We start from the raw sequence: 18,597 nt of genomic DNA, 5'->3' as shown, positions 1-18,597 counted from the left end.
ACCAGATGGGATGGCGTATCACTGCAGAATGCTGTGGTAGCCATGCTGGTTAAGTGTGCCTTGAATTCTAAATAAATCACAGACAGTGTCACCAGCAAAGCACCCCCACACCATAACCTTGTCACAACACAACTGATTGGCTCAAACACATTAAGAAGGAAAGAAATTCCACAAATTAACTTTTAAGAAAGCACACCTGTTAATTGAAATGCATTCCAGGTGACTACCTCATGAAGCTGGTTGAGAGAATGCCAAGAGTGTGCAAAGCTGTCATCAAGGCAAAGGGTGGCTATTTGAAGAATCTCAAATATATTAATTATATTTTGATTCGTTTAACACTTTTTTGGTTACTACATGATTCCATATGTGTTATTTCATAGTTTTGATGTCTTCACTATTATTCTACAATGTAGAAAATAGTAAAAATAAAGAAAAATCCTTGAATGAGTAGGCGTTCTAAACCTTTTGACCGGTAGTATATATATATATATATATAGGAATCACAGAAATGCCTTTTTATATGCTGTCAATTGCAAAAACTGGCATGTTTTCATAATGTATTCCTACCTGAATTCATTAAAGAATAATTAATAATTCTGTCTTGTAAGATATGATGTAGGGAAAATATTTTTGCATAATTTACATTATGTGCTGTTTATATTATTCAACATTTTATGATGAATATGCTTGGAGGAATGATTATACATTTGGGTATCAGAAAAAATCAAGGGTCTTTGATATGAAGTGCCATAGATGGGTTGGTTGTATAGTAACAAAACCGACGTGTGCGCAACTATGGGGCAAAACAGACTTGGCTTAGATTGTTGACAACATGTAAACTATATTGCAGTTGCCCATAATAGCATTGACATGAAATCAGTCAAAACAAGACATGGTATCAAGAACAAGAATGAAACTAGCTGAAACGAGTCACTTACGATTCCCCGCATGGCAGGCAGTTCCTTGTCATTGTTGGTAGCTATTTGGCCATCCAGAATTAAAACAACTCACGGACTTCTGCACATCGTCTTCGTGACGTTGACCGCTAAAACATCTATTAGCCAATCACATTTCTTGTTAACCTCTTCTGTCCAATAGACAGCGACGTTCTTATATTGTCGTCAGAGAGCGACCAGAAAGTTTTCAAAATGGGTCTCGAAAGTACTATGGTCTGGTAAGAATAACACACATCTTGTTTGATTTATATCTGTTTCATAAAGGATTTCGTTATACAATGAAGGGTAGGAAATGACAACGCAATTGTATACTTCTTGGGGTAAAATTGTTGATGCTAGCTAAACCAGTGAAATAGGGAGATTACTGGACTGACTGTCCTGGCTGAGTCATTAGCTAGGTAGCTAACGTTGATGCATCAAGGGGCACAATTCGTCAACACTTTTCATTATCACATACTTGTCACTTTGAACAAATGGGTAACAATGGTGCCCGTTTGCCTACTAATATATAATGTTATTAACTAGCTTTGCCTGCCATTTAGCTTTATCTTATATGCTAATCACAACAGCACTTGCCTAACGTTAACGTTAGTTGCTTGCAAGACAGACATTAGATTTACATTTTAGTCATTTAGCAGACGCTCTTATCCAGAGCGATTTACAGGAGCAATTAGGGTTAAGTGCCTTGCTCAAGGGCACATCAACAGATTTTTCACCTAGTCGGCTCGGGGATTAGAACCAGCGACCTTTCGGTTATTGGCACAACGCTCTTAACCACTAAGCTACCTGTAGCTAACAGTTTCAGTCTCTGATTGCAATTTATTCAGCCTAGTTGTTCTTCATATTTCCGGATGCTTCTTTACAAATGTAATATTTCTGGGTGCTCTACCTACTTGGCTAGAGTCCCTGGCCCTGTGAATATTTATTACCCCGGTCTCTCAATTTGATCCGAGGCCAGCGTTCTAAAGGGGGGCAGGCGCTGCCATTGTATCCTACATGTTCACATGACCAATTTATCTTGAACGTTTCAACTGCCATCCAAACTATTCTTGTCTGCACAGTCCAGATAGGCATAAGAATGGCATTTGTTAATTTCTCTAGCGGTCTACATTATCTTTCATTAGCTACCCTTTTACATTTTGCAGTGTCACCATTGTGAAAACAGGTGCATATCGCTATACATTGCCTGAATTGATGCGATGATAAATGGAACGATAAGTCTAAAACATTCATGTGCATTTTAAAATTATAATTTAAACTACTATTACCAGTAGTTTGATGGTTGTAGTAGCCATCAATTGTCCCATTAACAATCACCCATATTAGCACACTTATTTCATTTCAAACTTCACAATTCTCTAGTATAGGCTACTTATCGTAATTAACGTTATCAGCAAAATGCCTGCAATAAGTGATTGGTATGATCAGTGTCGATCATTTTCAGTTTATCATCCCAACTCTACTTAGCATTATCAGAATGGTTAATGCTGCTATGTTCTTCAGTCAGACTCATTTATGTCCCTCTCTCATCTCCAGTGTGGACAATAGTGAGTATATGCGCAATGGAGACTTCCTGCCCACTAGACTACAAGCCCAGCAAGATGCGGTCAACATCGTCTGTCACTCCAAAACTCGGGCAAACCCTGAGAACAATGTCGGCCTCATCTCGATGGCTAAGTAAGCTTGTGTTTTTTGTGTGTTCAAAATATGAGTTGTCTGACTGAGAACTGGGAGAACAAAACTATTCTGAAACGAGTGTTTCATCCGGAACATTGAGTCTGAGACAAATTGAACTGTGTGGCCTGTAAAATAAATTGGAGTCCTCTGATGTCAAATAGTGGTGTTTAGATGGAAACTGATGCCTTGACTGACACAGTCCCTGTTTTAATGCTGTTTGGTTTGACTTTTTATGTTTGACTGCAGTAACTGTGAGGTTTTGACCACGCTGACCCCGGACACGGGCCGCATCCTGTCCAAACTGCACGCTATCCAACCCAAAGGCAAGATCTGCTTCTGCACTGGCATCCGGGTGGCCCATGTGAGTGTCATTACCCCTGCAGGAAATGTCTTTGAAAATGTCATAAGCCTAATTATTATTTTATTTTCAATATTCTGAGTTACACAAAGTGTACAATTGAGCAGGCTAGTGTTGTGTGTGTTCATGCATAATGGGTTTTTCTCTGTGTCTGTGTAGCTGGCCCTAAAGCACAGACAGGGGAAGAACCATAAGATGAGGATAATTGCCTTTGTGGGCAGCCCTGTGGAAGACAGTGACAAGGATGTGAGTTTGCCACCTACCAGTGTCTTCTCAAAAAATATATTTCTCTCACTTTGATGTAGCAACTAGCCTAACAGAGTGTTATGTAATTTTTCTCACAATGGTACTATTCTCTGTCACATGCAATATTTGTATAAAATTCATGTACGGTATAGCTGGTCCCACACAAGGTGTGTTTTCAACAATAGACATGCAGCTTGTCACCACGGTTACTGGTATTTCTCTCCCTCTCCCAATCTATCGCCCCCACAGCTTGTTAAAATGGCCAAGCGCTTGAAGAAAGAGAAGGTCAATGTGGATATTATCAATTTTGGGGAAGAGGTAAGAATTGTTTCCTTATGCCAGTATTTTTAATTAGCCCAATTATTTATACATACATACATACATACATACATACATACATACAGTACCAGTCAAAAGTTTGGACACCTACTCATTCAAGGGTTTTTCTTTATTTGTACTATTTTCTACATTGTAGAATAATAGTGAAGACATCAAAACTATGAAATAACACGTGGAATCATGTAGTAACCAAGTGTATGTTATATTTGAGATTCTTAAAATAGCCACCCTTTGCCTTTGACAGTTTTGCGCACTCTTGGCATTCTCTCAACCAGCTTCACCTGGAATGCTTTCAGCCTGGAGGTGTGTTGGGTCATTGTCCTGTTGCAAAACAAATGATAGTCCCACTAAGCCCAAACCAGATGGGATGGCGTATCGCTGCAGAATGCTGTGGTAGCCATGCTGGTTAAGTATGCATTGAATTCTAAATAAATCACAGACAGTTTCACCAGCAAAGCACCCCACACCATAACACCTCCTCCTCCATGCTTACGGTGGGAACTACACATGTGGAGATCATCTGTTCACCCACACCATGTCTCACAAAGACATGGCGGTTGGATCCAAAAATCTCCAATTTGGACTCCAGATTTCCACCGGTCTAATGTCCATTGCTCGTGTTTCTTGGCCCAAGCAGGTCTCTTCTTCTTATTGGTGTCCTTTAGTAGTGGTGTCTTTGCAGCAATTCGACCATGAAGGCCTGATTCACACAGTCTCCTCTGAACAGTTGATGTTGAGATGTGTCTGTGACTTGAACTCTGTGAAGCATTTATTTGGGCTGCAATTTCTGAGGCTGGTAACTCTAATGAACTTATCCTCTGCAGCAGAGGTAACTCTGGTTCTTCCATTCCTGTTGCGGTCCTCGTGAGAGCCAGTCTCATCATAGCGCTTGATGGTTTTTGCGACTGCACTTGAGGAAACTTTCATAGTTCTTGAAATGTTCCGTATTGACTGACCTTCATGTCTTAAAGTAATGATGGACTGTCCTTTCTCTTTGCTTATTTGAACTGTTCTTGCCATGATATGGACTTGGTCTTTTACCAAATAGGGGTATCTTCTGTATACCCCCCCTACCTTGTCACAACACAACTGATTGGCTCAAACACATTAAGAAGGAAAGAAATTTCACATATTAACTTTTAAGAAGGCACACCTGTTAATTGAAATGCATTGAAGATGACTACCTCATGAAGCTGGTTGAGAGAATGTCAAGAGTGTGCAAAGCTGTCATCAAGGCAAAGGGTGGCTATTTGAAGAATCTCAAATATAAGATATATTTTGATTTAACACCTTTTTTGATTACTACATGATTCCATGTGTTATTTCATAGTTTTGATGTCTACAGTATTATTCTACAATGTAAAAAATAATAATAATAAAGAAACCCTTGAATGAGTAGGTGTGTCCAAACTTTTGAGTGGTAGTGTATGTATGTGCATTCGGAAAGTATTCAGACCCCTTGACTTTTTTCACATTTTGTTATGTTACAGCCTTATTCTAAAATTGATTAAATTGTTTTTTTCCTAATCAAACTACACACATTACCCCATAATGACAAAGCAAAAACAGGTTTTTAGAAATAAGTAAGTATTCAGACCCTTTACTCAGTACTTTGTTGAAGAACCTTTGGCAGCGATTACAGCCTCGAGTCTTCTTGGGTATGACGCTATGCTTGGCACACCTGCATATGTGGAGTTTCTCCCATTCTTCTCTGCAGATCCTCTCAAGCTCTCAGGTTGGATGGGGAGTGTCGCTGCACAGCTATTTTAAGGTATCTCAAGAGATTTTAGATCGGGTTCAAGTCCGGGCTCTGGCTGGGCCACTCAAGGACATTCAGAGACTTGTCCCGAAGCCACTCCTGCGTTGTCTTGGCTGTGTGCGTAGGGTCGTTGTCCTGTTGGAAGGTGAACCTTTGCTGCAGTCTGAGGTCCTGAGCGCTCTGGAGCAGGATTTCATCAAGGATCTCTACTTTCCTCCGTTCATCTTTCCCTCTATCTTGACTAGTCTCCCAGTCTCACCTCCCTGACCAATGCCCTTCTCCCCCGATTGCTCAGTTTGGCCGGGCGGCCAGCTCTAGGCCACTGTGTTCTTGGGGACCTTCAACGCTGCAGAAATGTTTTGGTACCCTTCCCCAGATCTATGTCTCGACACAATCCTGTCTCGGAGCTCTAGGGACAATTCCTTCAACATCATGGTTTGGTTTTTGCTCTGACATACAGTGTTAACTATGGGGCCTTATATAGACAGGTGTGTGCCTTTCCAAATCATGTCCAATCATCTCAAAGATGATCAATGGAAACATGATGCACCTGAGTTCAATTTCGAGTCTCATAGCAAAGGGTCTGAATTCTTATGTAAGTAAGGTACTTCAGTTTTTTTATTTGTAATACATTTGCAAAAAATTCTAAACCTTTTTTCGCTTCGTCGTTATGGGGTATTGTGTGTAGATTGAGGAAAACAAATTATTTAATCAATTTTAGAATTAGGCTGTAACAAAATGTGGAAAAAGTGAAGCGGTCTGAATACTTTCCGTGTGTGTACATACACTACCATTCAAAAGTTTGGGGTCACTTAGAAATGTCCTTTGTTTTCGAAAGAAAAGCATTTTTGTTGTCCATTAAAATAACATCAACTTGATCAGAAATACAGTGTAGACATTGTTAATGTTGTAAATGGCTATTGTAACTGGAAACGGCTGATTTGTAATATCTACATAGGCATACAGAGGCCCATTATCAGCAACCATCAGTCCTGTGTTCAAATGGCATGTTGTGTTTGCTAATCCAAGTTTATCATTTTAAAAGGCTAATTGATCATTAGAAAACCCTTTGCAATTATGTTAGCACAGCTGAAAACTTGTGCTGAATAAAGAAGCAATAAAACTGGCCTTCTTGAGACTAGTTGAGTATCTGGAGCATCAGCAATTGTGGGTTCGATTACAGGCTCAAAATGGCCAGAAACAAAGAACTTTCTTCTGAAACTCGTCAGTCTATTCTTGTTCTGAGAAATGAAGGCTATTCCATGCGAGAACTTGCCAAGAAACTGAAGATTTTGTGCAACGCTGTGTACTACTCCCTTCACAGAACAGCGCAAACTGTCTCTAACCAGAATAGAAAGAGGAGTGGGAGGCCCCGGTGCACAACTGAGCAAGAGGACAAATGCATTAGAGTGTCTAGTTTGAGAAACAGGCGCCTCACAGGTCCTCAACTGGCAGCATCGTTAAATAGTACATGCAAAACACCAGTCTCAACGTCAACAGTGAAGAGGCGACTCCGGGATGCTGACCTTCTAGGCAGAGTTGCAAAGAAAAAGCCATATCTCAGACTGCCCATCTTCATTTATTTTATTTTATTGGCCAGTCTGAGATATGGCTTTTTCTTTGCAACTCTGCCTAGAATGTCAGCATCCCGGAGTCGCCTCTTCACTGTTGACGTTGAGACTGGTGTTTTGCATGAGTGTGCAAAGCTGTCATCAAGGCAAAGGGTGGCTATTTGAAGAATCTCAAATATAAAATATATTTCAATTTGTTTAATGCTTTTTTGGTTACTACATGATTCCATATGTGTTATTTCATAGTTTTGATGTCTTCACTATTATTGTACAATGTAGAAAATAGTAAAAATAAAGAAAAACCCTTGAATGAGTAGGTGTTCTAAAACTTTTGACCGGTAGTGTATTTATACGTGTGTGTGTGTGTGTATATACAGTGGGGGAAAAAAGTATTTAGTCAGCCACCAATTGTGCAAGTTCTCCCACTTAAAAAGATGAGAGAGGCCTGTAATTTTCATCATAGGTACACGTCAACTATGACAGACAAAATGAGAAAAAAAATCCAGAAAATCACATTGTAGGATTTTTAATGAATTTATTTGCTAATTATGGTGGAAAATAAGTATTTGGTCAATAACAAAAGTTTCTCAATACTTTGTTATATACCCTTTGTTGGCAATGACACAGGTCAAATGTTTGCTGTAAGTCTTCACAAGGTTTTCACACACTGTTGCTGGTATTTTGGCCCATTCCTCCATGCAGATCTCCTCTAGAGCAGTGATGTTTTGGGGCTGTCGCTGGGCAAAACAGACTTTCAACTCCCTCCAAAGATTTTCTATGGGGTTGAGATCTGGAGACTGGCTAGGCCACTCCAGGACCTTGAAATGCTTCTTACGAAGCCACTCCTTCGTTGCCCGGGCGGTGTGTTTGGGATCATTGTCATGCTGAAAGACCCAGCCACGTTTCATCTTCAATGCCCTTGCTGATGGAAGGTTTTCACTCAAAATCTAATGATACATGGCCCCATTCATTCTTTCCTTTACACGGATCAGTCGTCCTGGTCCCTTTGCAGAAAAACAGCCCCAAAGCATGATGTTTCCACCCCCATGCTTCACAGTAGGTATGGTGTTCTTTGGATGCAACTCAGCATTCTTTGTCCTCCAAACATGACGAGTTGAGTTTTTACCAAAAAGTTCTATTTTGGTTTCATCTGACCAAATGATTCATTCTCCCAATCCTCTTCTGGATCATCCAAATGCACTCTAGCAAACTTCAGAGGGGCCTGGACATGTACTGGCTTAAGCAGGGGGACACGTCTGGCACTGCAGGATTTGAGTCCCTGGCGGCGTAGTGTGTTACTGATGGTAGGCTTTGTTACTTTGGTCCCAGCTCTCTGCAGGTCATTCACTAGGTCTCCCCGTGGGGTCAAAATGATCACAACGGTGAGCAAAAATCCCAGAACCACACGGGGAGACCTAGTGAATGACCTGCAGAGAGCTGGGACCAAAGTAACAAAGCCTACCATCAGTAACACACTACGCCGCCAGGGACTCAAATCCTGCAGTGCCAGACGTGTCCCCCTGCGGTGAGATCTTGCGTGGAGCCCCAGTTCGAGGGAGATTATCAGTGGTCTTGTATGTCTTCCATTTCCTAATAATTGCTCCCACAGTTGATTTCTTCAAACCAAGCTGCTTACCTATTGCAGATTCAGTCTTCCCAGCCTGGTGCAGGTCTACAATTTTGTTTCTGGTGTCCTTTGACAGCTCTTTGGTCTTGGCCATAGTGAAGTTTGGAGTGTGACTGTTTGAGGTTGTGGACAGGTGTCTTTTATACTGATAACAAGTTCAAACAGGTGCCATTAATACAGGTAACGAGTGGAGGACAGAGGAGCCTCTTAAAGAAGAAGTTACAGGTCTGTGAGAGCCAGAAATCTTGCTTGTTTGTAGGTGACCAAATACTTATTTTCCACCATAATTTGCAAATAAATTCATTAAAAATCCTACAATGTGATTTTCTGGATTTTTTCTTTCTCATTTTGTTTGTCATAGTTGACGTGTACCTATGATGAAAAATACAGGCCTCTCTCATCTTTTTAAGTGGGAGAACATGCACAATTGGTGGCTGACTAAATACTTTTCCCCCCACTGTATATATGTATGTATGTCCAATTGAAGTCGGAAGTTTACATCCACTTAGTCATTTAAAACTCGTTTTTCAAACACTCCACAAATTTCTTGTTAACAAACTATAGTTTTGGCAAGTCGGTTAGGACATCTACTTTGTGCATAACACAAGTAATTTTTCCAACAACTGTTTACAGACAGATGATTTCACTTATAATTCACTGTATCACAATTCCAGTGGGTCAGAAGTTTACATACACTAAGTTGACTGTGCCTTTAAACAGCTTGGAAAATTCCAGAAAATTATGTCATGGCTTTAGAAGCTTCTGATAGGCTAATTGACATAATTTGAGTCAATTGGAGGTGTATCTGTGGATGTATTTCAAGGCCTACCTTCAAACTCAGTGCCTCTTTGCACTTCACAAAATAGATGGCATCATGAGGAAGGAAAATTATGTGGATATATTGAAGCAACATCTCAGGACATCTGTCAGGAAGTTAAAGCTTGGTCACAAATGGGTCTTCCAAATGGACAATGACCCCAAGCATACTTCCAAAGTTGTGGCAAAATGGCTTAAGGACAACAAAGTCAAGGTATTGGAGTGGCCATCACAAAGCCCTGACCTCAATCCTACAGAAAATGTGTGGTCAGAACTGAAAAAGCATGTGCGAGCAAGGAGGCCTACAAACCTGACTCAGTTACACCAGCTCTGTCAGGAGAAATGGGCCAAAATGCACCCAACTTATTGTGGGAAGCTTGAGGAAAGCTACCCAAAACGTTTGACCCAAGTTAAACAATTTAAAGGCAATGCTACCAAATACTAATTGAGTGTATGTAAACTTCTGACCCACTGGGAATGTGATGAAAGAAATAAAAGCTGAATTAAATCATTCTCCCTACTATTATTCTGACATTTCGCATTCTTAAAATAAAGTGGTGATCCTAACTGACCTAAGACAGGGAATTTTTACTAGGATTAAATGTCAGGAATTGTGAAAAACTGAGTTTAAACTTATTTGGCTAAGGTGTATGTAAACTTCCGACTTCTACTGTGTGTATGTGTGTACAGTACCAGTCAAAAGTTTGGACAACCTACTCATTCAAGAGTTTTTCATGATTTTTACAATTTTCGATATTGTAAAATAATAGTGAAGACATCAAAACTATGAAATAACACATGGAATAATTTAGTACTAACTCATGATAGTACATTTGCAAAATATTCTAAACCTTTTTTCGATTTGTCATTATGGGGTATTGTGTGTAGATTGATGAGGAAAACAAATTATTTAATCAATTTTGGAATAAGGCTGTAACCTAACAAAATGTGGAAATAGTCAAGGGATCTGAATACTTTCCAAAGGGTGTGTGTGTGAGAGTAACACAATTCCTGCTTGTTTCCAGTCCGAGCTAAATACATACATTTATTTTATACGTTTTCATAGATAATACAGTATTAACTTCTGAATGGATCATTCTCTCCCTCCCCTTCTCCCATATTCTCTATTGTGTCTCTCTCCCTCCATCTTCCTCCAGGAGTTCAATACGGAGAAGCTGACCGCCTTTATCAACACTCTGAATGGGAAGGAGGGGACGGGCTCCCACCTGGTGACTGTACCCCCAGGGCCTAGCCTGGCTGACGCCCTGCTCTCCTCCCCCATCCTGGCTGGAGAGGGAGGCTCCATGATGGGCCTGGGCGCCAGCGACTTTGAGTTTGGCGTGGACCCCAGTGCCGACCCCGAGCTTGCTCTGGTAAAAAGGCAATAGGGTTCCTTTAAAGTGACATTTTTTACATTTAGGTCATTTAGCAGATGCTATTATCCAGAGTGACATAGTCAGTGAACCAGAGTTACCAGCATACAGTTTCTCTGGCCTCAAACTCTAACCGCGTGTCCCTCTGTACTCAGGCTCTGCGTGTGTCCATGGAGGAGCAGAGACAGAGGCAGGAGGAGGAGGCTCGCCGGGTGGCTGTTGCTTCTGCAGCCGATGTCACCACAACCACAGCAGACGGTAAGGAGAGGGAGGGTAGGGATAGATATGTGTGTGTGTGTGTGTATATGTAGTGAGTAGGTTTTGTGTATCGCTTTGTCTGATGTATTATTTATGCCTAACCATTCTAATTTCTAAAGTATGTAGGGTATAAAAGAAGAGAATACAGATGTTTGCACTGTATAATGGTTGAATTGACTCGCTCTCTCAGAATCCGAGGAGGCCCTGCTAAAGATGTCAGTGTCTCAGCCTGAGACGGGTGGTGCTGCAGTTCTGCCTGACTTCAGCAATATGACAGAGGAGGAGCAGATTGCATACGCCATGCGGATGTCCCTGGCCGGAGAGGGTGGGTTATAATCACCATCCACACTCATGCTTTCTGAATAACACCCACTGACACACACACACATTGCGGTGTGGATGATTAAAAATGGACCATAGGTAGGTATTTTTTTGACCGTTTTGTTTTAAAGCTTGGGACCTACCAATGACCTGGACTGTCATAGTTACACTGACACACCGCAAACCAAAACAAAGGGACAGATGCGGCCACTTGACATTGCCAGATACATATTGAGTTTCCATATGATATATAAATTGTATTTTATTTTGACTCTCTCCCTCCGTTCCCTGCCAACCGTCCCTGTGATTAGAGTATGGAGATGCGATGGCTATGGACACAGGTGCCCCCATGGACACTGAAACTGCCAAGGTAGGTAACTTGCATGATCAATGAAATCAGAAACTATATAGTTTGTTATTCAATAGAGTCGTGTGGTGTCTGTCCACAAACATTTCCCAGTTGCAGTTTACGAAACATGCCCTTTCTCGATTTAGTCACTGGACAGCGATTACTCACCTCGTATTGGACAAGATTTTTTCTTTAACGAGTTGGATGCGAAGGATATTCTACAGGCACCCGACAAGGCCCAAATCCCTGTCATTCGCATGAGACCGAGACAGAGATATCGTGGACGTAGGTCGGGGTGCCTTGTAAGGATCCGACGGCGAGCGAGTAAACTGCCTCTACCATCAGTCCTATTAGCCAACGTACAATCATTGGAAAACAAAATAGACGACCTACGATCACGGATATTCTACCAAACGGACATTAAAAACTGTAATATCTTATGTTTCACTGAGTCGTGGCTGAACAACGACATGGATAACATACAGCTGGCGGGATATACGCTACATCGGCAGGATAGAACGGTCTGTGTATATTTGTAAACAACAGCTGGTGCACGAAATCTAATATTAAGGAAGTCTCAAGGTTTTGCTCGCCTGAGGTAGAGTATCTCATGATAAGCTGTAGACCACACTATTTACCAAGAGTTTATCTATATGTTTCGTAGCTGTCTATTTACCACCACAAACCGATGCTGGCACTAAGAGTGCACTCAATGAGCTGTATAAGGCCATAACAAACAGGAAAACGCTCATCCAGAGGCAGCGCTCCTAGTGACCGGGGACTTTAATGCAGGGAAACTTAAATCCGTTCTACCAGCATGTTAAATGTGCAGCGAGGGAAGAAAAAAACCTAGACCACCTTTACACCACACACAGAGACGCGTACAAAGCTCTCCCTTCCCTCCATTTGGCAAATCTGACCATAATTCTATCCTCCTGATTCCTGCTTATAAGCAAAAACTAAAGCAGGAAGCGCCAGTGACTGGGTTAATAAGGAAGTGGTCAGATGACGCAGATGCTAAGCTACAGGACTGTTTTGCTAGCACAGACTGGAATATGTTCCGGGATTCTTCAGAATGCATTGAGGAGGACACCACATCAGTCACTGGCTTCATCAATAAGTGCATTGATGACGTCCTCCCCACAGTGACCGTATGTACATTTTCCAACCAGAAGCCATGGATTACAGGCAACATCCGCACTGAGCTAAAGGGTAGAGCTGCCGCTTTCAAGGAGCGGGACTCTAACCTGGACGCTTATAAGAAATCCCGCTATGCCCTCCGACGAACCATCAAACAGGCTAAGAGTCAATACAGGACTAAGATTGAATCGTACTACACCGGCTCTGACGCTCGTCGGATGTGGCAGGGCTACAAAGGGAAGCACAGCCGCGAGCTGCCCAGTGTCACAAGCCTACCAGACGCGCTAGATCACTTCTATGCTCGCTTCGAGGCAAGGAACACTGAAGCATGCATGAGAGCATCAGCTGTTCCGGATGACTGTGATCACGTTCTCCATAGCCGATGTGAGTAAGACTTTTAAGCAGGCAACATTCACACGGACTACCAGGACGCGTACTCCCGAGCATGCGATGACCAACTGGAAGTGTCTTCACTGACATTTTCAACATGTCCCTGACTAAGTCTGTAATACCAACATGTTTCAAGCAGACCACCATAGTCCCTGTGCCCTAGAACACTAAGATAACCTGCCTAAATGACTACAGACCCGTAGCACTCACGTCTGTAGCCATGAAGTGCTTTGAAAGGCTGGTCATGGCTCACATCAACAGCATTATCCCAGAAACTCTAGACCCACTCCAATGTGCATACTGCCCCAACAGATCCACAGATGATGCAATCTCTATTGCACTCCACACTGCCCTTTCCCACATGGACAAGAGGAACACCTACCTGAGAATGCTATTCATTGACTACAGCTCCGCGTTCAACACCATAGGGACCCTGGGATTAAACACCTCCCTCTGCAACTGGATCCTGGACTTCTTGACGGGCCGCCCCCAGGTGGTAAGGGTAGGCAATAACACATCTGCCACGCTGATCCTCAATACGGGGGCCTCTCAGGGGTGCGTGCTCAGTCCCCTCCTGTACTCCCTGTTCATCCATGACTGCATGGCCAGGCACGACTCCAACACCATAATTAAGTTTGCCGACGACACAACAGTGGTAGGCCTGATCACCGACAACGATGAGACAGGTCAGAGACCTGGCCGTGTGGTGCCAGGATAACAACCTCTCCCTCAACGTGATCAAGACACAGGTGATTATTGTGGACTACAGTAATAAAAAAAGAGGACTGAGCACTCCCCCATTCTCATCGACTGGGCTGCAGTGGAACAGGTTGAGAGCTTCAAGTGCCTTGTGTCCACATCACCAACAAACTATCATGGTCCAAACACACCAAGACAGTCGTGAAGAGGACACGACGAAGCCTATTCCCCCTCAGGAGACTGAAAAGATTTGGCATGGGTCCTCAGATCCTCAAAAAGTTATACAGCTGCACCATCGAGAGCATCCTGACTGGTTGCATCACTGCCTTGTATGGCAACTGCTCATCCTCCGACCGCAAGGCACTACAGAGGGTTGTGCGTACGGCCCAGTACATCACTGGGGCCAAGCTTCCTGCCATCCAGAACCTCTATAACAGGCGGTGTCAGAGGAAGGCCCTAAGAATTGTCAACGACTTCAGCCACCCTAATCATAGACTGTTCTCTCTGCTACCGCACGGCAAGCGGTACCGGAACGCCAAGTCTAAGTCCAAAAGGCTTCTTAACAGCTTCTACCCCCAAGCCATAAGACTCCGGAACAGCTAATCATGGCTACCCGGACTATTTGCATTGTCCCCTCACCCCATCCCCTCTTTTACTCTGCTCCTACTCTGTTTATTATCTATGCATAGTCACTTTAACTTCACCCACAGAGCTGGTGTAACTGAGTCAGGTTTGTAGGCCTCCTTGCTCGCACACACCTTTTCAGTTCTGCCCACAACTCTTCTATATGATTGAGGTCAGGGCTTTGTGATGGCCACTCCAATACCTTGACTTTGTTGTCCTTAAGCCATTTTGCCACAACTTTGGAAGTATGCTTGGGGTCATTGTCCATTTGGAAGACCCATTTGCGACCAAGCTTTAACTTCCTGGCTGATGTCTTGAGATGTTGCTTCAATATATTCACATAATTTTCCTTCCTCATGATGCCATCTATTTTGTGAAGTGCACCAGTCCCTCCTGCAGCAAAGCACCCCCACAGCATGATGCTGCCACCCCCGTGCTTCACGGTTGGGATGGTGTTCTTCGGCTTGCAAGCATCCCCCTTCTTCCTCCAAACATAACGATGGTCATTATGGCCAAACAGTTCTATTTTTGTTTTATCAGACCAGAGTACATTTCTCCAAAAAGTACGATCTTTGTCCCCATGTGCAGTTGCAAACCGTAGTCTGGCTTTTTTATTGCGGTTTTGGAGCAGTGGCTTCTTACTTGCTGAGCGGCCTTTCAGGTTATGTCGATATAGGACTCGTTTTACTGTGGATATAGATACTTTTGTACCTGTTCCTCCAGCATCTTCACAAGGTCCTTGGCTGTTGTTCTGGGATTGATTTACACTTTTCGCACCAAAGTACGTTAATCTCTAGGAGACAGAACGCGTCTCCTTCCTGAGCGGTATGATGGCTGCGTGGTCCCATGGTGTTTCTACTTGCGTACTATTGTTTGTACAGATGAATGTGGTACCTTCAGGCGTTTGGAAATTGCTCCCAAGGATGAACCAGACATGTGAAGCTGATTTCTTTTGATTTTCCCATGATGTCAAGCAAAGAGGTGCTGAGTTTGAAGATAGGCCTTGAAATACATTCACAGGTACACCTCCAATTGACTCAAATTATGTCAAGTAGCCTATCAAAGCTTCTAAAGCCATGACATCATTTTCTGGAATTTTCCAAGCTGTTTAAAGGCACAGTCAACTTAGTGTATGTAAACTTCTGACCCACTGGAATTGTGATTGATTGTGAATTATAAGTGAAATAATCTGTCTGTAAACAATTGTTGGAAAAATTACTTATGTCATGCACAAAGTAGATGTCCTAACCGACTTGCCAAAACTATAGTTTGTTAACAATAAATTTGTGGAGTGATTGAAAAACAAGTTTTAATGACTCCCACCTAAGTGTACAGTGGGGAAGAAAAGTATTTAGTCAGCCACCAATTGCGCAAGTTCTCCCACTTAAAAAGATGAGAGAGGCCTGTAATTTTCATCATAGGTACACGTCAACTATGACAGACAAATTGAGAAATAAAAATCCAGAAAATCCCATTGTAGGATTTTTTATGAATTTATTTGCAAATTATGGTGGAAAATAAGTATTTGGTCACCTACAAACAAGCAAGATTTCTGGCTCTCACAGACCTGTAACTTCTTCTTTAAGAGGCTCCTCTGTCCTCCACTCGTTACCTGTATTAATGGCACCTGTTTGAACTTGTTATCAGTATAAAAGACACCTGTCCACAACCTCAAACAGTCACACTCCAAACTTCACAATGGCCAAGACCAAAGAGCTGTCAAAGGACACCAAAAACAAAATTGTAGACCTGCACCAGGCTGGGAAGACTGAATCTGCAATAGGTAAGCAGCTTGGTTTGAAGAAATCAACTGTGGGAGCAATTATTAGGAAATGGAAGACATACAAGACCACTGATAATCTCCCTCGATCTGGGGCTCCACGCAAGATCTCACCCCGTGGGGTCAAAATGATCACAAGAACGGTGAGCAAAAATCCCAGAACCACACGGGGGGACCTAGTGAATGACCTGCAGAGAGCTGGGACCAAAGTAACAAAGCCAACCATCAGTAACACACTACGCCGCCAGGGACTCAAATCCTGCAGTGCGAGACGTGTCCCCCTGCTTAAGCCAGTACATGTCCAGGCCCGTCTGAAGTGCATTTGGATGATCCAGAAGAGGATTGGGAGAATGTCATATGGTCAGATGAAACCAAAATATAACTTTTTGGTAAAAACTCAACTCGTCATGTTTGGAGGACAAAGAATGCTGAGTTGCATCCAAAGAACACCATACCTACTGTGAAGCATGGGGTTGGAAACATCATGCTTTGGGGCTGTTTTTCTGCAAAGGGACCAGGACGACTGATCCGTGTAAAGGAAAGAATGAATGGGGCCATGTATCTTGAGATTTTGAGTGAAACCCTCCTTCCATCAGCAAGGGCATTGAAGATGAAACGTGGCTGGGTCTTTCAGCATGACAATGATCCCAAACACACCGCCCGGGCAACGAAGGAGTGGCTTCGTAAGAAGCATTTCAAGGTCCTGGAGTGGCCTAGCCAGTCTCCAGATCTCAACCCCATAGAAAATCTTTGGAGGGAGTTGAAAGTCTGTGTTGCCCAGCGACAGCCCCAAAACATCACTGCTCTAGAGGAGATCTGCATGGAGGAATGGGCCAAAATACCAGCAACAGTGTGTGAAAACCTTGTGAAGACTTACAGAAAACGTTTGACCTGTGTCATTGCCAACAAAGGGTATATAACAAAGTATTGAGAAACTTTTGTTATTGACCAAATACTTATTTTCCACCATCATATGCCAATAAATTCATTAAAAATCCTACAATGTGATTTTCTGGATTTTTTTTTCTCATTTTGTCTGTCATAGTTGACGTGTACCTATGATGAAAATTACAGGCCTCTCTCATCTTTTTAAGTGGGAGAACTTGCACAATTGGTGGCTGACTAAATACTTTTTTTCCCCACTGTATGTGAACTTCCGACTTCAACTGTAGCCTCGCTACTGTTATTTTATTTTACTGCTGCTCTTTATTTTTTATTTTTTTTGTACTTATCTATTGTTTTACTTAACCAACAATGCAGTTAAGAAGAATAAGTGTTAAGGGCTTGTAAGTAAGCATTTCACTGTATATATTCTGTTGTATTTGGCGCATGTGGCAAATAAAATTGTATTTGTTTTATCTCATTCATGTGTAAGTTCTCCATCTCCCTTCCAATCAGAATCACCTTAATTTGCTAAGTACATGTACCAGGAATTTGACCTGCCGAAATGGTGCTGACAACAAACAGAATATATAATCAGTGGCCTTATTAATGATGTGCCTTGTGGCTCTTCCTCAGGAGGAGGATGACTATGATGTGATGCAGGACCCAGAGTTCCTCCAAAGCGTCCTGGAGAACCTGCCAGGTGTCGACCCTAACAATGAGGCCATCCGAAACGCCATGGGCTCACTGGCCTCCCAGACAGGCCCACCGAAGCCTAACCGCAAGAAGGACGAGGAGAAGAAGAAATGAGGCACGGGGACAGACAAATTGACGACACACATGGGTTGCGTCCGAAATGGCACCCTTTTCCCTAAATAGTGCACTACTTTTGACAGGGCTCTGGTAGGGTAGTTGACACCGACAGACTAATGCAAGGCTACAGACAGGAAGACAGTTGGACGGACACTAATGCATGACATGACTTACTGATGATGGACAGTCGACAACATCCACAAGAAACACACAAACAGACCAGACAATAAGACCAAACCGGGATGCCATCTGTCTTTACTGTCATGGAATTGGGTAGGATTGTCATATCGGCATACAATCTAAAAATGGAATATCCATCTTTTCCGGTTTCCCACTGATTTACCCCATCTTCACTGACTGACTCGCTGACTGACTGGCAATGTAAACTAAACAGTATCCTCCTTTTTTTCCTTTGTTTTTTCTATAGCAATAAAAATGATGGATGATGCTTGTTGGTATGTATGCCTGTCTCATTGATTGCTTGCCCAGTCCCCACTCCCCTCTCAACCCCAAATAGCTAGAACAGGAAAGCTTAATAAGAGAGCGGTGTGTGTGATCTATTGTGGCAAGAATTAACATATCTTGATAACATATCTGGTTTTATTGTATACAAACTGTA

The 18,597-nt window shown here is 42.5% G+C and overlaps 1 protein-coding gene across 1 annotated transcript; it reads left to right on the top strand.

Moving 5' to 3' along the window:
- The first annotated feature begins 1,123 nt into the window (after nucleotides 1-1,123).
- Nucleotides 1,124-18,426, top strand: LOC311131983 (26S proteasome non-ATPase regulatory subunit 4-like). The gene is made up of 10 exons (XM_084165135.1): nucleotides 1,124-1,174; nucleotides 2,493-2,633; nucleotides 2,880-2,994; nucleotides 3,151-3,237; nucleotides 3,487-3,555; nucleotides 10,507-10,722; nucleotides 10,878-10,980; nucleotides 11,171-11,305; nucleotides 11,613-11,671; nucleotides 17,802-18,426. Exons 1-10 carry the CDS (start codon nucleotides 1,149-1,151, stop codon nucleotides 17,973-17,975), a joined length of 1,125 nt encoding a protein of 374 aa, XP_084021261.1. The 5' UTR covers nucleotides 1,124-1,148; the 3' UTR covers nucleotides 17,976-18,426.
- Nucleotides 18,427-18,597: the final 171 nt, after the last annotated feature.

The sequence above is a fragment of the Coregonus lavaretus genome (genome assembly GCF_964263955.1).
Source record: "Coregonus lavaretus genome assembly, chromosome: 7".
NCBI lineage: Eukaryota > Metazoa > Chordata > Actinopteri > Salmoniformes > Salmonidae > Coregonus > Coregonus lavaretus.
Note: the sequence above shows the minus strand (reverse complement) of the source record. Positions and strands in the feature narration are given on the sequence as shown.